The following is a 13,200-nucleotide window of genomic DNA, read 5'->3' on the forward strand; positions in this document are numbered from 1 at the left end:
TTTGAAGGCAAAACAAACAAAAATTGGTGATACATTGATTGCAATTATGAGTCAGAGCCCATTTCAGTTTTTCTTGAATGAGTAATCACAAAAAAATTCAAATAAGAAGAAATTTTGTTTTGCCACTCAAGACAGACAATTTTATATATGCATATCTATAATGTTTCTTTAAAGTATTAGTACATCTGATTGCCACAGCTACAAACAATACAGCAGCCAGATACATTGCAAGCCAATGTACAGTCTACAACAATTACCTTTCTCTATTGTTTGTGTCTTTGTGCTTTAAATGTACATTACCAATTCAATAGAGCAACTGCCTGACAGACTGCCTAGGCTACAGTGTCAGTTTTAAGAGTTTTGACTGTTCACTTTAATTTTGTTCGCGATTACCGTATATTTTCTAAGTGGTTACAGTGTCTAAAAGAGAGAAAGAGACAGTCTGCTGTCATGTATTCAGTGTCTGGCGTACATTTGGGGGAGGGGGCTCACTGGAAAACAAGGATGTGAATTCATAACGCTGCAAACCAGGAAGACGGACACGAAACTTAAATTTCGGTGTGTGACTAGTATCTGCGCTTTGTCTTTGGACTGAAGTAATGTATTAAACTGTGTTAAAACAGAAAATATAAAACGCGAACGACACCCCCCCTCCCTTTAAGCAAAGGTCAAAGTTCACAGGAAGCTGGGGGGCTGCCATTTTTCCCCCTGCTAACATGTTAGATGCTAAAAAGGCGAGGAGTGGTGGTCGCTGCTGAGTGCTTCTGTTTGTTGGGTGTTTGCCATTCGTTTGCGTTTGTCTACCTCTTCCGTCGTATGCGTTAGGCTCGGTTGTTGAATGAAGGCGGCATGGAGAGGACAGAACAGCCGTGGAATTCCTCTTACACGTACCAGGTGAGCAAACACAGCGCCGAGATGCTACACAACCTCAACAGCCAGAGAAAAGATGGAGGCAGGTTTTGTGATGTTATCTTGCGCGTCGGAGAGGAGAGCTTCCCCGCGCACAAGGCGGTGTTGGCGGCGTGCAGCGAGTATTTCGAGTCGGTGTTCAGCTGTCAGACGGAAGACGACGGCCAGGGCAAGGAGCTGGAGATGCACACGATCAGCCCCAAAGTTTTCCGAGACATCCTGGACTTCGCGTACACCTCCAAGATCGTGGTGCGCCTGGAGTGCTTCCCGGAGCTTATGACCGCGGCGAAGTTTCTGCTCATGCGATCTGTCATCGAGATCTGTCAGGAGGTCATCAAACAATCCAACGTGCAGATCCTCGTGCCTCCTTCCCGAGGAGGCGAGCACAGCCTGTTCAGGGCCGCGGAGCAGCTGTCATACCCCCTGCCCGTGGACATGTCAAACGGGAGCGTATCCAACGGCGCGGTGTTTACCGACAACAATGACAGCGACAGTGGCGATCCGACGCAGCCGAGTAACAGCTCTCAGCCGGACGCTCCCGGAGCACCAGCGGCCGACCGCTTAGCGGTTTCCCCGTTGGAGTTTCCCAGCGGCCACCTCAACAGCGACAGCTCCAAGCGAAACAGAGGGAGACCCAAAAAGGAGCCCACGACAGAGCCAATCACTTACAACAACAGCACTGCTCCAAACGAAAACGAGGGCCTTTTCTCTTGCGGGGTTTGTGGTAAGATGTTTCCCAACGACGTCCAGTTGAGAAACCACGAGACGCAGCACGGGACGTTCACCGGCGGCGTGAGCTCCGGAGCGGAGCTGGTCGCGGTGGACGGCCCGACGATGATCTCTCATCCCCAGACGAGGTTCCAGGAAAACGGACTGCCCGCGGACAACCGTAAACGCGAGAGAACGAGACGACACGTCGCGTGTGATCTGTGCGGGAAGGTCTTCCGAGACGTCTACCACCTCAACCGGCACAAACTGTCACATTCAGGCGAGAAACCGTACGCGTGTCCGGTGTGCGGGCTGCGCTTCAAACGCAAAGATAGGATGTCTTACCATGTGCGGTCTCACGACGGCTCGGTGGGTAAACCGTACGTCTGTCAAAGCTGCGGGAAAGGTTTCTCCAGGTGAGTGCAGTCATTTATAGATACATTTAAAACAATTACAGCATTGGTTTGTGAATTTGTGTCATCATAAATTGTTTGTGGGATGTTTTTGTAGGCCAGACCATCTGAATGGACATATTAAACAGGTTCACACCACAGAGAGACCTCACAAGTGTCAGGTGAGAAATACTAAAACGTATACTCATGTGCATGCTTAAAAGTGAATTTCTGAATCATATTCCAGCCACTCTTTTCCATATAATGAAAGTGACTTGGGCTGTCATACTCCAAAATGACAAAAGCACCATAAAGTACAATAAACGTGGTCCATACAACTTATGAAGCCATATGATAGCTTTCTATGAGAAACAGAAATAGGGCCAGTTGCATAAACATGGCCACTATGTTAAGGCCATGCACTAGTTTCACTAACTATCAGTTAACCAACTGACAATCTGTCGTTTGCATTTTTATGTAAATGATTGAAAAAGTTTCACTCTAAAAAATGCTGGGTTAATTTGGCAACCCAGCAATGGGTAAATATTGGGCAGAAAAACACATGCTGGGTTATTTTGACCCAGCTGTTTTGGTTAAAAGTTTTTACCCAACATGCTGGATTGTTTTATTTGAGTCAACTATTGTTAAAAAATTATTATATTGCTAGCTTAAAATGGGCTGGAAATGAAAAAAAAAACATAGCACAGGAGCAACAGAAATAATCAAAAGATGAACATTTATTTATAAGCAACAACACCCATGGACAAAAATATAAGACAAATTGAATTTATTTGGGTTAATACAGCATAGTGTACAATATTACATATTCCCGGGGGAACTACAAACCTCAGACCGCTACCTTGTGTTTCGCTCGTAGCTGAAAGATGCTGTCACTGACTCCATAACCTGCCCATAAACAAACAGCACTGAGATTAGAGAACATATTTTAACATCAAATTGAATTGAATTCAGTATTATAGCGAATACAATCCGTTTATTTTATGCAAGGCAAAAGGCGTTTCCATCACGCCAAACAATCGCAGTTGTCAGATGCAGCTGACTGACATCTCGTCCATGTATGTTGTGTTGTGTAAAATAATATTAAAAAGCCTACGCTCTTACTGTAACTCAACAGCTGGACTGTTTCATCAGAGACATGCTCAACCCAGCGGTTGGGTAGGAAAAAATAACCCAGCATTGAAAATGACCCAGCAGCTTGGTTACAGAAAAACTACCCAGCACCTGGGTAAAAATATTTAAAATTCTAAAGAGTAGAAAAACTCCACAGTACTTTGGTAAAAATATTAAAAACAACCCAGTAAAATGAACCCAGCATTTGGGATAAAAAAAGAACCCAGCATTTTTAAAGTGTATGATCAGTTTGGCAGAAAAAGTTGTATGACTAACTTTTAAGACTACCCTAAGCAGTTCATGCAGGTACCCCTAAATGTTCAGCGTTATTCACTTAAAATCTTGCTTGTCAAACATACAAAAATTTTTTTTTTTTTTTTTTTTTAATGAATCAGACCTTAATGAATCGATTGCTGCAGTTCACAAATCTGGTCTCACTTGCTTACTATCCATCCTAAATAGTATTCAAATTTAGAATGAGTGTGTCCCAAATCATAGTATGTTATAAGTATGTGACAGAGTGGTCCATTAAAGATGTAATTATGACATGGTAGTATGTCCCAAAACTTGCCTACTCTAATACACACTCAAAAGTATGTAGTTTTTCTTAAGAAATACTAGGGAATTATTTAAGTAGATGATTTGGGATGCAGCAAATGATTCATTCACAAACAAGATTGACCAGTTTTGTTTAACTTGTAGTTATTATCAAGTTACAGTGGGATTTAAGTCAGACTGACATTCGAAAAAGCTAATTATTGCTTTAGTCCGACTGAAATGCGACTTTCAAAGTGCATATAAAAACTTTAAGTTGGCATGAAACAGAACTTGCTGTCATCTTTTCTGATGTACTGTGATGTGTATTTAAAATAGCTTCTCAAACAAGAACAAATGGAGGTCAGGACTGGACTTTGTCTATTGAACATTGCAAGCTTACAAGGATGCATACATTAAATGGGCATCGATAAATCATTTAAAATAAATGCTGCAATATTCCATTGATAAAGTAACACTTTTATTTTCCTGGTGACATTTTCATCGGTTCATCACTCAAAGCTATTATATAATTTGGTTTTAAAAGATTTGTAATATGTAACACAAGTCATATTGAACACTTTTAAGATGGGATGGGATGATCTTTTAATGATGCTTTTTTTGGTTGTTGTTTTGGATCTTGACAGCTCAGGTCCTCATTCACATTTATTTTATGTACAAGAGTAGAATTTAAATATTTGAGTGAGCCTTCTGTTTGTGATAACACTCCCAAAAATGATCTCTTTCATTCGCTTTCAAACCATATCTTGAAACGTCTCAGATTTGCAACGCATCTTTTGCAACACGAGATCGCCTGAGGTCGCACTTGGCATGCCATGAAGATAAGATCCCATGTCAAGTGTGTGGGAAATTCCTCCGGGCTGCCTACATGACCGACCACTTGAAAAAACACAGTGAAGGACCTCATAACTACTGTGGAATATGCAACAAAGGTACTGGTCAAACACACATTGAAAATAACTAATTGTATAAAGGTGTTGCTTATATACACAGCAGAACTTGTGCTTACAAAGTAGCTAATGATCCATGTTTTCATTGCCACTGACACCATCCTTAGGAAGTTAGCTTAGGCTCACAGAAACTGATTGGCTTATTAATGCAGAAAACTGTCTAAGGGGAAAGGCTTGAGTTTTAAATAGTACTGAAAAGGTTTGTATTTTTTCAAAGCAATCTGATTAATAAGACTGAGTGTTGTTCTGTTTTTTGTTTTATTGTTTTTATTTGTTTTTCCTACTTGTTCTTCCGATGGTCTCAGGTTTTTCTACTGCATCCTACTTAAAGGTGCACGTAAAAACGCACCACAGCTCGTCCATGCTCCCTTCCTCTGCAGCACATCAGTTCCCTGAACCACGCACCAACAGACCACAGACGCACAACGGCGCCCCCTACCACTCAGGACGCCAGTGCGCAGTGGAAGGCAAGCAAGCCTCTCCCCACAGCGTCAAATTGTTGCTCGCTCACTTGCTGTCTGTTTCACTGCTGCTTATCAGATGCTGCATCTGCTTGCATATAAACTCACCCGCAAACACAGATTGTAGCGCTGCGTATCTATCATTTATTGCGGCATAACATGCAGGGATATGTTGTTCATGATTTGGCAGTTCTGCTCTAAATTACACCATCTTTCAGGACTTTTCTGTCAGTGGATTAGAGGTTGTTTATGGGTTGCTTTTAAGTTTTAAGAGGAATGTCCAGGGTCAGTTTCATTAGTGCAGCGGGTAGAGTTTTGTAAAACGGATACCAAAATGCTCAATTGGAATCATACCTTTGTATGACTGATAAAGTATTGAATATAAGAGTTCTTGTAGTTGACAAGCAAAATATTAAATGGAGACTTAAAAGATTTGCTTTTAAAGGAATAGTTCACCCAAAAATAAAAATTTTCTGAAAATATACTCACCCTCAGGCCAATTGTAAATGAGTTTGTTTCTTCATTGGTACAGGTTTGGAGAAATGTAGCATTACTTCACTTGCTCACCAATGGATCCTCTTTAGTGAATGGGTGCCATCAGAATGACAGTCTAAACAACTCATAAAAACATCACAATTATCCAAAAGTTATCCACAATTAACATCTTTTGAAGTAAAAACTGTGTTTATAATAAAACAAATCCATCCATCATTAATGCATTTTAACTTCAAACCGTTGTTTCTGGCCAAAATAGAATTTCATAATAAAACTCTGGGTTACTTGTGGATTATTGTGATGTTTTCATTAGCTGTGTGGTCTCTAATTCTGATGGCACCCATTCACTTCAGAGAATCCATTAGTGAGCAAGTTATCTCCAGATCTGCTCCGATAAACTCATCTACATCTCGGATGGCATGAGGACGACTGAATTTTCAGCAAATTTAAATTTTGCTACTACAAGCTTCTCAGAGATATAATTGATTTGAGACACAAATGAAATAATAGCTGCAGCTCTATCAATCAGCTTTGTCTGCTAGACACTTACATCGCTGCTGACCAATTTAGCATGGCCATGTGTCCCATTCTGTGTCGCTTACTTATCATCTCCATCAAGTTCTGGCATAATGAAAGCATTTTTGATTCTTCATTCATGCATGTCCACATAAGTGCACATGTACACACTGTGCATTGTTTCTGTGGATTTAATGGACCTTTTTCAAACAATTATTGCCATAAAATCCAGCAGCTTGTGATTGGGAATGTCCTTATTGAACATGATGGAAAAAATAGGGAATTTTTTTATTTTAAGTATTCCAGAATCTTTCCATGATTCCTTAGTAATGGAGGTGCCAATATTTATGAAAATTATTTTTTTGTTTGTTTTAAGTGAGTTATTAATGTTATTAACTACTATGTGGATTCACTATTAAAGTAATATAAGCTTTAGGGTTTTGGCAGTTAGTATGTAAAAAGTAATGCAGAAATACATCAGAAAGGTGTCATTAGCTTTACATCAGTACAGAACTGTCATTACAGTATCACTCCAACAGTATCATTGAGCTGCTGGCTTGGCATGTAATGAAAGAAAAAGATTCATTCAATAACTTATTTTTGTCATTTTGGCTTTGAACAAACAGTTTATCATTTCTGATGGTTTCTGAACTGATGTGAAGCTAGTGGTCATCTGACTGTATTGACTGCGAATTGTCCCCCTTGGCCTCTGTCTTTTCCTCTACCCATATCCCTTACCTCGTGGGGCGGTTACTGGCGTGTAGACCTTTGCACCAGTCGCCGGCTCGTGGTTACCTTTCCCGAGACAGATGGGTCTTTTCGGGGGCTAACTGGGCCAGTTCTACCCCAGCCCGTCCCTCCGGCCCTGGGCCTGCAGCCTGAGCTACTCTTGGGCAAGCCAGGTCCAACTCCCTATTTCTGGGAGTGCCGCTCTTCTGGAGCACCAGGGTTTCCACTTCATGGACCTCTTACAGGTCAGTACGGGCTGTTTGGAGGGTGGCAATGTGGTGAGCCAAAGAACTGAGGATGTCTGGATGCTGTAACTGATAAGTCTGGTGCAAAGCACAGTTAACATCTATAAGACTTTTAAGTAAAATATTTGTTTGGTTTTAGTTCTTATCTAATAATCTGGCTTGTCAGTATTTTGCTCATGCTTTTGTCTAGTGGTTCCCAGTGCTGCTTGAATTTCATCCGTTTGCATTTACAACACCCACTTCTGACCTCTTTTGTCTTTCTTGATTTATATTTTGGAAGAACTGGACTGTATTTACTCTTAGTGTTCATGGTCTGTGAAAAATGCCCTGTAACCAGCTAGTTTAAATTATAATTTTTGTGAGTACAAAATGGTGGAATAGGGTAGGGGTGGGCGATATACAAGTAGACACCAGACCGGTAGAGATTTTCAACTATTGTCTCTATTTGTGACCCTGGACCACAAAACCAGTCATAAGCAGCATGGATATATTTGTAGCAATACCCATCAATACATTGTATAGGTCTATATTTTCTTTTATGCCAAAAATCATTGGGATATTAAAGAGCAGGTTATAAGGTATTTTAAAGTGTGTTGGAGTCCTCGACAACAGGTTTAAATGAATTGAAGATTAGAAAACATTGTAATTTTCTCAAAATATACATTTATTATTAGAGTAATTTTGCAATTCCCAAACAATTCGTTCGAAGCAGTTCTGAGCGTAAGGCCTGCAAACCCCTTCCTTCTGTAAGTCTACTCTGGTCTGATTTGTCAGCTGTTGTAACTGGTCTTTCCATTTACAATGTTGGAAATGAAACACTTCACAAAACAGTAATAGTGGATATGTTAGCCGAATACTAACATGACTAACCAATGAAACAAAACAGTCTGTAAACCAAAATTGTCTACATTCTTTGTTAATAAATGAATTAGAACAATGACAGTCTATATTAATCAACACATTCTTAGGAAATAGTGGGTTCACAGAGAATTATCAGAACTATTTCAGTAAGTAATATCATGGTTTACCTGGAAACCTAAAGCTGTACTAGGTATACATCAAATATAAGCTAAAAATTGAGCACACAACTGAAAATGTACACGTATTATTAATCATACTTACAGGTTGTGGTTTGGAGACGCTTGTTCCAAATAAAGACTGTGTGGACTTATCTTTAAGGTGGCTCAGAGTTAACTCTTTCTTTTTAGAGACAATATCATTATTTGTCATGCACTTTTTTGATTAACAACTAACAAGCAGGTTAGATTGAAGGATAGCTATGTTACAAACTGCAAAAGATTTTTTTCGAAACTCCATATGACCTGCTCTTTAAGTAAAGATCATGTTCCATGAAGATATTTTGTAAATTTTCATACCATAAATATATCGAAACGTAATTTTTGATTAGTAATATGCAGTGCTAAGAACTCAATTTGGACAACTTTAAAGGCAACATTCTTGGTGTTTAGTTTTTTTGTTTTTTTTTTGCACCCTCAGATTCCAGATTTTCAAATAGTTGTATCTCAGCCAAATATTGTCCTTTCCTAACCAACCATACATCAATGGAATATTCAGCTTTCAGATGATGTATAAATCTCAATTTCAAAATTTACCCTTATGACTGGTTTTGTGGTCCAGGGTTATATTTCGGTTATACACTCATGTGACATTGCTGTGCTATGTGGTCACGAAATTATAAGCATTGCGGTTTAAAAACGAGTGATTTTAAGCGGTTAAAACTCAATCAGCAGCAAAAGAGAACTAACTATTTTGGTATATGCACGAGTTATTTTTGCCACTTTATAGGCCTTGAACGGTTAAATACACACACACTTGTATGTGTCAAAATCTTTGCAGGTATCCTTGTAAAAAGCATGTGCAACAGTAAATTAGATCCGGGCAGCTCTTAAAATGACCGCAGTCTTAATGTTTCTGCTGTCTGTCATTTATTTTAATCCAACAACAAAAGAGTGAAAATCATACATATAGGTTCCGTGAAATTAAAGTGCTCATATGGGGATATAAGATTTTGGTTCTATCGCCCACCCCTAGAATAGAGTGGAACTCTAGACCCTTGGTACTCAACGTATTGTTCAAAGTGTGAACGTGACTCTTTAAATAGTGTTGTAGCACAAGGTCTTATTTTCCCCAAATATAGTGCTTCTCAGCCAATCAGAAATTATTGTTGGTCTCGTGCTTGCTTTGTTGATAAGAGCCGGGAGAACTACTTAGTTAGCTAGGTCAGGCTAAATTTCATTAACATGCTTGTGGAAAAAGTGAGCACCAATCATTCGGAGCAGAGTAGAGAATTACATTTTTCATGGTTGTTGATTTTTATGTGGAAATTGTCTACTTTGTCTCCAAATTTTTAAAAGTGTAGTTTACTCGAAAATTACAATTCTGTCATCATTTACTCACCTTAATGTTGTTTCAAAATTATTTGACTGCCTTTCTTTTGTGGAACATATATGATAGATTTTCTTGTCCATACAATGTAAATCAGTGGGCTCCAATGTTGTTTTGTTTTTCAAAATATCTTGAATATCTCCAGACTAGAAAGAAATTCATACAGGTTTGGAACAACTTGAGAGTTGACGGAATTATGACTGAAAAGGATAATACCTTAAAAACAAAAATTGCTCCTGAATTAAGGTTAAGTGCCATTGCTTTAGAGCCTACAATCTAAAAAATAAAGGTGCTTCACGATGCCATAGAAGAGCCTTTTTTGTCTAAATGGCTCCATAAAGAACCTTAAACATCTGAAAACCTTTCTGTTTCACAAAAGGTTCTTTGTGGTGAAAGACGTTTGGTAAGAAAGTGATGGTTCTTTAAAGAACCTTTGACTGAATGGTTCTTTGTCGAACCAAAAAAGGCTCTTCTATGGCATTACTGTGAAGAGAAGAACCTTTTAAAGCACGTTTATTATTTAAGAGTGTAGAGGCACTCAGTGGACTGAAAAATCTGAAATATTATTTATCTGTAAAGTGTTGTAAACAATAGGATTAAATCTCTCTTTCTTACACAAAGTATAACAGCACAAAAATTAGGCAAGCCACAATATAATGATCGGTGACAAGCAAGTCGTTTAAGTCTGACGGTTTACAAGTAGTTGTGGTCATGAGGGTTATTTTTAGACATGTTGCTTAATGTGAGGCTCCTTCTCTCTTCCTATATATCTCTCTGTCCCCCTCCTTCCCTCATATCCCCTTCCCCACTCTTGTGTTTACCTCAGACGGGCAGGAGAATGCTGGGAAATGCCCCCATCAGGATTCTGATGGATCAGATGCAGTTTTCGGTGACCTTTCCAACGGAACGGACCTCAAGGCTGAACAGAAAGTGGAGGGAGAAGAAATGGAGGTGACATCTTTCATCTTCAACGGCCAACCTGAGGATGCAGTGACCTCTCCGGGGGGATCCAAAAACATCCAAAAAAATGACCAAGAAAAGAAGTTTGCCTGCGGCGACTGCGGTCAGACCTTCCGCACAAAGTCTTACCTCAACAAGCACCATCACCGGGTTCATAAGAAACGGGCTGCGGCCGCGTCCGGACTCGGTGATCTCGGCTCACCCTTTTCTCCCCAACAGAATATGTCACTTCTGGAATCCTTCGGCTTTCAGATCGTCCAGTCAGCCTTCGCATCCTCACTAGTGGACTCTGAGATGAGCGGCAGTGGAATGGGTTTAGGGGAGAAATGACCCCTTTGAGATACAGATATTCTTATCGGACAACCAAACTTTTGATAACTGCGAGTTAGTCTGTTGTCTCATACTCCTTGGCGCCATATGTAGACTACTTTTTGTTTTGGTTTTTGCTTTTTCGTACTATTATAATGTTTGTTAATGTTTTGACTTTGCCATCATGGATGCCATTTTGATTCCATCTTGGTGTGAAGCAGCTAATCTGTTTATTCCACTCTCGACAAATCCTCAATTTCATTGGGCGGTTCTGAAAAAAACTAAACAAAATCATATTACTTTTGACATGTATGTGTATCACGTGTGTCTCTCAGCTTCCAGATGGTGGATTGATGATGATGTTTGCTTTAAAAGATGCCCCAAACTTTTCAGAATGTACCTCTAGGTTATTTTTTTTTTCCCACACTTACTTCACAGAGAAGCATAACATTAGCAAACATTACAATTTTAACAGTCTAAACGAACATTAAGACTGAGTCATTTACGCAGCCAATGACCGTTACAACAACTAGATTTAAAACGTAAATGTTTTAGTCTTTTTCTATATGAATTTCTTTGACGAATATTTAAATGATTTTAAATCCTAGGCCAGATAATGGCTGTTATCTCAGTAATGTTTGTGGTGTTTCTTTGTTTGTCATTGGTAGTTTGAGACGGATTGTTTTGGGTCACAAAAAGTATGTCAGTTTTTAATGTCCAACAGGGACCAATTTCAGGTTTCACTGTAAGATATAGCAAGATGCAAAGAATATATTTTATTAACTTATTGATACCGGTGTCCAAGTCTCCTTTACGAAAAGGTATATATTGAGTTTTGTTGCGACGTGCTATTTTCTTGAATCATGCAGCCGACAGGAGGACAGCGTGAGAGTGTTGACATGTATGTATGAGTACACGTATGTATGCTGCGGTCTCTCCAAATGTCCTTTATCTCTAGAATGTAATATAAACAGAGGGCTTTGTAATCTTTTTTTTTTTAATATATCAGAGTTTTTTCTAAGTGGTTCAGTACATTCCTGCTTAACTTAAAGTCTTGTCACTATACATGACATGTAACATTCATATATATATATATATATAAAACAAATATGTATATATGTATGGCCAATTATATTAGTTTATGTAAACGGGGTCCTTGTATATAGAAGCTTTCCTTGGCCTTGTTGAATGAATGAATCTTTCTTTTCTTTTAAGAGAATTGTTTTAAGTTGATACTGACAAATCCATAATTTTGTTGTGTCTTTATTATTATGCAAGTATTTGAGTGTGTGTTTGGTGTTACCCTGTTCCTTTTACTCTAAATGCAGTGTTAATGCTGATTACCTTTCCTTTTATTTTACCCTGAAGGTTAGTAGTGTAGTGTATCATAAATGTATTTGGAATAGCAGTTTTTACAATGTTGCTGAGCTGTTGCAAGCGGTCACTCATGACGGAAGCTATCAATGACATAATGTACACACAAAAAATTTGTTTTATTACCTTATGTACTTGTTTGACTTTATGCAGATTTCAGATTTGACTAATCATTGCTAAAATCAGATCATAACATCTGTTCAGCGATTGCAGTTTTATGCTTCTTATAGTAACAATCATTGTCTGCCCAGTAAGTGCGATCTGAATATTTGCGGACCTTATTTATTTACAAATTTTAAGTTGTAGGTAATTTTTATTGTTGTTATTTGTTCGTCTTATATGGTGTTCTGGCTTATTACATCACTGGAAATGTTGGTTTGTTTTCTTGCTTACGTATTTGTATATTTGTATGTTGCAAAGTGCCTTCCCAGTACTGATTGTGAACAGCGATGGGTAGGAAAAATCTGTCATTTAAAGGACCTATCTTATACAAAACCATATACAACAGAGTTGCATTGACACTTTTGTATAAAGACATGCACATAGAAAGGTGTACATTTGTACGTTTGGTATTCTACCTTTTTTGTTTTCTGACAAAATGTCGTTTCTCTGCAATTTATGTCACAACGTTGATCAATTTTTGGACATTTGGATATAAGCATACTTTTCTATTGATGTTTGTTTTTGTACACTGTTTTTGTGTCTCTGTCTATTTGGTACAGAGATGGGTATAAAATAAAATTGTATTTGAGAATTTTCTTTCTTGTGATGAGCACTTCAGAACACAATGTAATCATAACATGATATATTTTACATATGAAAAGCTCCGTCTATAATTTTAATTTCACGGTTTATTTAAACAGTGAGAGACAGAATAACAACAAAAAATAAGTTATAAATTAATTTTAATTAGTGAAATAAGTATTTAATCCCCTAATAATCAGGAAGAATTCTGGCTCCCAGGTGTCTTTTATACAGGTCACGAGCTGAGATTAGGAGCACTCTGTAAAAAAGACCTGTATAAAAGACACCTGTCCACAGAAGCAATCAAACAATCATC

General features: G+C 38.6%; 1 protein-coding gene across 2 annotated transcripts; it reads left to right on the forward strand.

Moving 5' to 3' along the window:
- The first annotated feature begins 28 nt into the window (after positions 1–28).
- patz1 (POZ/BTB and AT hook containing zinc finger 1) lies at positions 29–12,894 on the forward strand. 2 transcript variants are annotated; one of them, XM_073852682.1, is made up of 6 exons: positions 29–2,033; positions 2,128–2,191; positions 4,456–4,627; positions 4,951–5,112; positions 6,882–7,091; positions 10,324–12,894. In XM_073852682.1, the coding sequence occupies exons 1-6, from the start codon at positions 850–852 to the stop codon at positions 10,785–10,787; spliced, it is 2,256 nt and encodes a 751-aa protein (XP_073708783.1). In that variant the 5' UTR covers positions 29–849; the 3' UTR covers positions 10,788–12,894. The 2 variants fall into 2 exon arrangements, with proteins under 2 accessions (XP_073708783.1, XP_073708782.1); XM_073852681.1 differs by lacking the exons at positions 4,951–5,112; positions 6,882–7,091.
- Positions 12,895–13,200: the final 306 nt, after the last annotated feature.

Source organism: Garra rufa, chromosome 12 (genome assembly GCF_049309525.1).
Source record: "Garra rufa chromosome 12, GarRuf1.0, whole genome shotgun sequence".
Taxonomy (NCBI): domain Eukaryota; kingdom Metazoa; phylum Chordata; class Actinopteri; order Cypriniformes; family Cyprinidae; genus Garra; species Garra rufa.